This window comes from Halyomorpha halys, unplaced genomic scaffold, assembly GCF_000696795.3.
Source record: "Halyomorpha halys isolate HHAL.00 unplaced genomic scaffold, Hhal_1.1 Scaffold788.1, whole genome shotgun sequence".
NCBI lineage: Eukaryota > Metazoa > Arthropoda > Insecta > Hemiptera > Pentatomidae > Halyomorpha > Halyomorpha halys.
The window spans coordinates 1-8,353 of NW_027107973.1; the positions used below are offsets into that span (position 1 = coordinate 1).

Genomic DNA, 8,353 nt, shown 5'->3' on the forward strand with positions numbered 1-8,353 from the left:
GGTTTAAGAATCTATTTAAAGACCTTATTAGCTCACTAGTTTTAATAATTAAAATAGATTGACAGGAGAAATGGATATTGGTGGTAAGTCAAAATCAACATAGGTATTGAAGTATAATGAACAAAATGGAACTAACAGCATAGGATCTTCAAATAAAACATATTATTTAAAAATATTAAATTTAAGTAAAAAGTTTGTACTGTCAGTCAGTAGACTGATACACTCCCATAGTAATAGATATATACACTCCCATAGTAATGGGAGTGTATATAAGTTAAAATTAGAAATATTGGGGATTCTATTATACAATAAACAATTATATCTGCTGCATAGCTAACAATTATGTTTCCTTTCAATATACAATAGAATGGTTTGAAATTAACAATCAAACATTTTCATATTGTATTTTCTACATATCTTTTCATTTATTTATAGGTCTATAAAATAAATCTCGTCATGAACTATATTAAACTATAAATGTTCATGACTAAATTCAGATCTTTAGTAAATGAAAACAAATCCTTTTAAACTGAACTAACATTTATAAATTTGTTAAATAATATGAAGTGTATGTTTTTGCGTAGTCCAATGATTTATTCATTTGAATATGGAAAAAATTTTGGAATAAAAACAGATTGTGTTATGAGAAGTATTTTTGAATATAAAAGAGAAGAAATTAAAGAGAAACAAAATATAAATTTCAATTAAAAAAAAAAAAAGCAACACATTACTAGGTATTTATAAACTTTAAAAATTACAAGTTTTTAAATAATAATAAAATTAACAATTGTGAGCATACTAGGAGCAAGACAGGAAACACTCTGCGCAGGTTTGAGGTTTGATTTAGCAGGTGCAGAAGTCGAAGCCTGATGGAGGTTTGACAGTGACCGAGATAATTTGTTGGTTTCTCTGCTACTATTTGTCTCGGCAGCAGGAAGTTTACTTCTTCTTGGGAGGGAATCTGGTAAGCTGCTGTAAATTAAGATCAAACAGTATTTAATAAAAATAAACAAAGAAAAAAGAATAATTCATAATGTTAAGGTACAACAAAGAAATTACCTGTTGTTGGAATCTGGACTTTCACTAAGCACGGATGCTTCATGGTAGCCACTGCTATCAGAAGATGTCCGAGAATGGCAAATGATGGTTTCACTCTAAAACAATTAATAAAAATTTTTATTTAAAAACTTATGATTTTGAAATTGATGAAATATTTAAGAACAGATAAATAAATTATAATTACCAAGCAGAAAATGTGTTTTTTTAGAAATGGGAATTAGTTCTTACTTCTTTATAAACTTTATTTTGAGGTACACAGTTAAAAATTAAAACTCCAAAAACTAGCAACAGTTGTGTTTATTTTCATTTTGTATTAATAATTAATAATATTAATCACTCCAACAATTCATAACTAATAATATATACTTAAATGAATCAAATACGTAACAAAATTAGTAAATATTTGATAACTAACGAAATTTAGCCAAATAAAACAGTGTTGCCACATAAGACATGAATTGAGCTTTTATATCCTGGAGTGAAGGCGTTGCACATAATTCTTCAAGTAAGCCTCCTGGTACTGATCAAAAACCAACTAAGGTGTTATGCATATGTCTTCCTTAAAATTTGTTCGTAGTCCGAGGAGCAATACCGAATATGTTGAAGACCGGTTTGACAATGACTTTGGCTTTGTATAATGACCATAGTGGAGTGATCCCTGAAAGTGCTCCACCCTGCCACATGATTGTGGGTGGTAGAATGATGAAGATGAACCAACATTGGGAACTAAAACATTCTGCATGCTTCTGTAAAAGGTTTTCTTCGAGTTAAGGTCAGAAATCATTATTGTATCTTTCTGTAATTCTAGTCCTCTTACAATGGAGTTTATTATGATAAGTGATACTCAGTATTGTCAGGTGTAACTAGAGACAGCAATGTGAGAGTATACCTAGAGAACTACAGCTCCCCTTTCAGATAGAAACCCGATGTTCGTAGTGAATTCTAAGATATGATCAGGTGTTAAGATTCAGAGATATAGTCATTGGTCAACGTATACCGGGTACTGTTGATCCTCCATCATTCGAAAGTACCCGAAGTTAACGTAAATGGGTGCAACAGGAGACCTCATCCTTCGACGTTACCAACATTTCATCTTGAAAAGAAAGGGTGAAGGGAATATCTTGTAAGGTAGAATGCAAAGAACACTGAAACATTTGACCGGCGTGATGCAGTCTAAATGGTAGACGTTGAAATTCGTAGAGGTCAAAGATAGCAACTGCTTTTTTAGCAATACCATGTTGGACTACTAAGATATTATAATGGATTATATCAAGTCTGAAAAAATATTCTCTTATCAGTCAATTCGTGAAGAAACTTAGCACACTAAGTGTTAGTATATGATATCGATCTAGTATGATTGCAGTATTGAGGTGTACGCTAATCCCCAAATGGTTGTGGGGTGACAAACGACGGATTTGGCGAAATACGGAGAATTCAGTTTCAAGAAAAATGTAGGAAAATTCGTCAATAATGTACAAAACACTTGCATAGGAGTAGAATGGTTGTGAGGGAGTTGATTATCAGTTTGCCAAACAGCCTGCATCAACATCCTCTATTATTGTTAAAGTAAGTATTCAAACCAATTTTATCTTATTGCTCAATTCCATGCGTGGAACAATTTAAATTTGTAACTACTTTTGAGTAAGCGTTTAAAAAAAGACAGGGTATTTTATAAAATCTCAAATTTTGTCTTGAAATTCTCCGCTCATAAACATAGCTTATTTTGAGGGTATTGTTGATTTTATAACATTCTCCAGTGTACCTAGCTCGGGAATTCCCAGAATAATAGAATAATCTTAACATAGATTCAAGAAAAAAAAAAAAGCAACTTGACCCTCATTAATGAACATCATATCGCTGGTCCGGAAGAACCATGACTAATAATAATGGCATCGTTATTCTTCCCGAGCAGCGATATTATTTCTTTCCAAAACCCCCTCAAATCATATGATTTCAATCTTATTTAGTTGGATTTTGGATAACAAAGACTTCCATGTCACATACGCTTAGTACAAATTAGTGCAGATGTTCTCTGCGAACATATTATATCTTCGTTAAATTCACTAATTCTCTTGTGTGACATGGATTTTATATTTTATATACTCTATTTCTCTTATCTAATCCATGCAAACCAAAGAAGTTAGAATTTAATGCGCGCCAAAGTTATTCGTAAACAGAGCGGAAGGTTTCAGCTTTAGAGACGTCACAGATCTGACACCTACTATTAATCATTTAGTTTTTTTTTTTCAAAAGAACATTAGGGGTTTTGTTAATAAATTTGAAAGTGTATATTCCTTCCTTTCAAACCCCAAATAGAATTTAATAGAAAAATTAAATATATTATAATTTTTAAAAATCATTTGATTTTGAAAAGGAACCCTATGAATGAGGAATGCTTAATAAAATAATAGAAAACCTCAAAAAATATCATTATTACTTGCGTTCCTTGTGATAAAACAGCATATAAAATTTAATACCTTTTCTTTTGTTTTTAATACGTTTATAAAGATTAGATAAAAATGAATCGAACTGATAGGCAATTAAAGATCGAAAATAAATTGAAAACACATATTTAATCTAAGAACTAAAAAAAAAAAAAAGGAAACGAGATTTAATTAAAGTAAATTAATAAAATAAAAAATAAAAACTCGACATTAACTGTAAAGGTTGATTAGATGAAATCAGCATTAATAACGATATTCAATTTTATGGTTATACTGTTATTTTATGTTTAAACTGATCGGTAGTACCAAGTAAAAAAAAAAATACCTTTCATAAATAATAATAAAGCGATTATACAGGTTTTAATTTTGACAATTAATTGATAAAATGTTCGTTGCAAATAATTTAACAGATATATTTTATTTTGGATGAATTTAGCAGTTGGGCGCCAAAATATTTTTTTTTGTTTAATCCAATAGATATAATATTTAAAAATATATGGCAAAAGTATGACAACAGACCCAAATATATTTCGATTTAATTAATATAATTTAACTGTATAATTAAAACTACATACCTGCTGCTTCTGAGATTGCTCTTTTCGCTGTTGCACAGGAGGTTTGGGTGCTGGCCTCCTCTTCCTCACCGGTTTCGAAGGCTGGACTGGCACGACGGGAGAGACGGAGCTTGCAGCACTGCCCGAACCACTATCACTTTGCTGAAAAGACAGATTCCGCTTTAGTAACCACCTCCCCAACTTAGAAATCATATCGGGCAGGTAAGGAAGATGGAAGATGTTTTCTTATCAGAGGTCTCATTAGAACTGGAACCGAATACTAAACGGCGAGACCTCTTCAGAGATAACAATAGAGATAACTTAAGAATTTACCAATGTACACAAATAAAAAAAAACACAATGGACGATCATTTTGATTAAGAAACAATAGTTTAGACATAAAAGGGAATACTTTTAATATTTCTCATACTCATTTTTATCTTGATATTTATCAGGTTTGTCATAATATTATATAACAGGCATAAGATACATTCAGATTGACACTTGTTAGAAAGAAGAAATTATTCAATACAAAATTTACTATAAAAATCAAAAAATCTTAAATTTTCTGTAAAAATCTTTTTTTTTGGAAAAGTACTTAGTTACAATAGCAACCACCAAATCTTTAGGAAATTTTGATTGGCTCTGGGATAACTTAATAAAAAAAAGCTGTACCTCTAACCGCCTAAACTGTTTGCTCACACGAGACTACATTTTCTTTATCAACTGCCACGCAATAAAACATTTTGGATATTAAATAATAAAAAACACACTTCATGGGACATCAATATCAAGACTTAAAACATCAAAACAACGAGGAGTCAAAACTGGAGAGAGACAAGGATTTCGTAAATTAGTGTAATATTTTTTTTTTAAGAAATGTAAAATGTAAAAAAATACTTATAATCTTGACACATTTTCGAGACTGATTAATATTGTTTAAGTAAATAATTTTTTTATCCATTTTGGTCTTAAAACATTTTTTATTTTTTTATAACTCCGACGTTTTGGGCCAGTTCGGCCATCCTCAAGTACAATCATAATACAATTTTAGAACAAAATTATTTTAAAAACAACTTCATGCACAAATTACCCAAATTAATTTTATCACAGTCAACTTTCTTTATAAAAAATAATCAAAACATTCCTCACACATTGTTGTGATAAATTTTAACGAATGTTGACTATGATAGATATTTTAAATTTAATTTGAACATTTGAGTAATTAGGGTAATTTGTGGACTGATATAAATGACCTGGGCAGAAAAGCCTGCATGAAGTTGTTTTTTAAATGATTTAGTTCTAAAATTGTATTAAGACTGTCCTTGAGAATGGCCGAATTGGCCGAAACGTCGGACTTACAAATAAATAAAAAATGTTTTGAGACTAAAATGGATAAAAAATGTATTTATTTAAAAAATACTTAATTTAGTCTACTTATATCTAATTGTAGCTAAGTACAACAAGGATGGAAAAAGTTAATTCACAAATAAATTTTGGTTTCAAGATAATGTAACGGTATAATATTTAAAACATGAGACCCACACAAAGTAGTGATTAATTAGAAATTAATAAAAATAATGATGATATAACATGCTATCTTAAAATTCAAAACTACATATAAAAGAGAATTTTAGTCATAAAAAGTAAAAACCAGAGAATATAATGAGAAAAAACATTTTAACTAAACTAAAAAGTGGAATACATCGGTGTCATGTAATAATTTAAAAATAAGCAATACATAAACGAAAAATATCTAGCCTGTTCATTTACACCATTTTGAGTTCAACCAAGTAGTTGATTTGATTGACCAACGTTTACTAACCGTAATCTTTATAAATATTAAATATATAATTATCTATCAAACGATCATTTAATATGTTTTGGAGGATTTACTATAGCTTTTGAACAATCCGATTTACTATAGCTTTCGAAATATCCGAAAAAATATAGACCTAATGTGAAAAGGTTTTCAAGGGAACCCGAGTTAAATACAGGAAACAATTCAATATTTTTGCTAAGACATCTCAGTGTACAACTTTTCTTTTTCTTATTTTGTGAAGAATTGAATTTTTTTTCTAATGCTTCTATAGGATTTGGCATATATTATTATTATGCTTATTGTTTTAGGCGCACATAAAATTTATTTTTCACCATAACTTTTTTCCCGTTCTTTCTTTGAGATTTATATGTTTCAAAATTAAAGGGTTTTAAGAATAAGACTTAGAGTATCATCGATTCTCTAGATCAGTTTTGGCATTGCTGTATACTGCAAAATATATTATGGGCTATTATGCATAAGAAGCAAGATTTGGTTCATACAAGCATTATGAGACAAACCCCTACAAAACAAATTAATATAAAAAAATAAAACAGACCACAAGTTCGTTATAATATTACAGAATAATGGCCGATTTTTTTTTTCCGGAGGCTTTGATTAGTGTAAATCCATTGAAAATTTGACCCGATATTTTTGTTTATTGAACCTTATTTTCCAAAACTTGTAGCAGCTGGAAAGAAAAAATATAGAAATTGTGAGGAAGGGTAGATTTCTTTTATTATATACGAACCAAACTGGAGTAAATTAATGTTATATTATAAAAATATGAAAATTTGTGCTGAAAGATATATTTTGATGATTGAAAATTTGTAGATCTTGCAGATGTAAAGGGAATGAGATGAGCCCATTTCAATTAATCAACATTGATTTGATTTATCATGTTTCACGTATGTTGGCGTGGTGAACTATCCAGGAGTGACAATATCAATATTTGTCACGCAGGTTAATTAGTTCCGTGACTATTGGGGACTGATTAGGAATCACAAGGAGGTAAACTAAAATATTTTACATAATAATCTAAATAAATATTTTTCAATACATAACATATAATAAAAATCGTTTTAAAATAATTGTCAACATATCCATTTAAAAATGCCGAGTAAGGTCATCCATGACAGAAATGTGAATTCAAAGTTTAAAAAAAAACAACAGGATTGTTTTTAAGCATTGTTATCGGAAAAAGAATTTTATCGAAAAGGCCGTGTTTTTGGAACTTCAAAATTACAAATCTGAGTAGTTTTTCAATCGATTTTTTAATAAAGGCTGCGAAGTAATAGAAAATTGAATTTTAAAATTTAAAATTTTGTTATTTTTGTGAATGTTTATTCAACTCATCCGTACTTCAGATAATTGAGGTTAAAGTTCAAAATTTCACTAGATATGAGTTTTTTCGGTGGGTATATTGAAACGGGTCCATAGGATCTAATTTCATAAACGTTTTTGGACTAAAAAACTACACCTTTCTTTCAAAATTTGATTGCAATTGATTTACACCTTATTTAATTTTTAATTGAAAATATACCAATCATCAACTCCTTCATTTTTCACAGAGAGGTACATCCACGGATTCATATTAACTTTATGACAGGTGTTCCTAAAATGTTAAAAAAAAAAAGTTGAAGGTTTTTTATACTATGATTGATTGAAAAGAGTCCATTCTAAGACAGTAGTTTTTGTGAGAGATTTTTCCACTCTCGATTATGACGGATGCCTGTTTCAAATTTGAAATGTTTTGAGGCTCTCAATTGTATGATTAATTGTGTAAATGACAAAGTAATAAGTGGCAATCAGATTTACTGATAACTACTAAAAATAAAAGAAAAATCAATTTAGATACCGTCTATGTTTAAAATTATGAAACAAAACGTTTCTTCATATCTAAGATACGATAATATCTTCGGGCCAAAGACCTAGGAATAGTAAGAATTCAAAACAGGCCAATCAAAAACTGTATTAGGTCTATCAGGAACCTAAAAATAACTATAACTTATAATAGATCAGTAGGAGTTCAATGCCCTCTCAAAAAAAAAATATATCTGATAACAGATATCGAACTATGTAGCAAATAACGGGTTTTTGATACCCTATAAAAATAATTCGCAATGGTTAGTAGGAACCAATTAGAACCTAATTCAACTGTAAAGAATCTTTGAGCGATAGGGTTAAAAAAAAATCTAATAAAAAGTAACGGAAAATAAAAACACTTGATGGAGAAAGGTTGAGTGCATAACTGCAATGCGTTTAGTTTAATTACAGATTCAAGAATGCCAATGAGTTCACCGTCATACAATTTTATGCGAGGGAATTAGAAAGCAAAAAATACAATATTGCAAGTAAGATATTTTTTGTAATCTACTTGTTTTTGAACTAAATTCAAACTTTAGTATTGACAAAATTGTGAATTGTTAATGATTGATAACTTTACCATTTTGTGAATAATAAAGTGTAAATTTGGT

The 8,353-nt window shown here is 29.4% G+C and overlaps 1 protein-coding gene across 1 annotated transcript in view; it reads right to left on the minus strand.

The window, feature by feature from the left end:
• Nucleotides 1-747: 747 nt before the first annotated feature.
• LOC106686172 (cordon-bleu protein-like 1) overlaps nt 748-8,353 on the minus strand; it is a 114,198-nt gene continuing 106,592 nt past the window's right edge. The window contains exons 7-9 of the mRNA XM_067046346.1: nt 4,079-4,219; nt 1,060-1,154; nt 748-972 (exon numbers count right to left, since the gene is read on the minus strand). Coding sequence (XP_066902447.1) covers nt 765-972; nt 1,060-1,154; nt 4,079-4,219 — 444 coding nt within the window. The 3' untranslated portion in view covers nt 748-764. The remainder of the gene's footprint in view (nt 973-1,059; nt 1,155-4,078; nt 4,220-8,353) is intronic.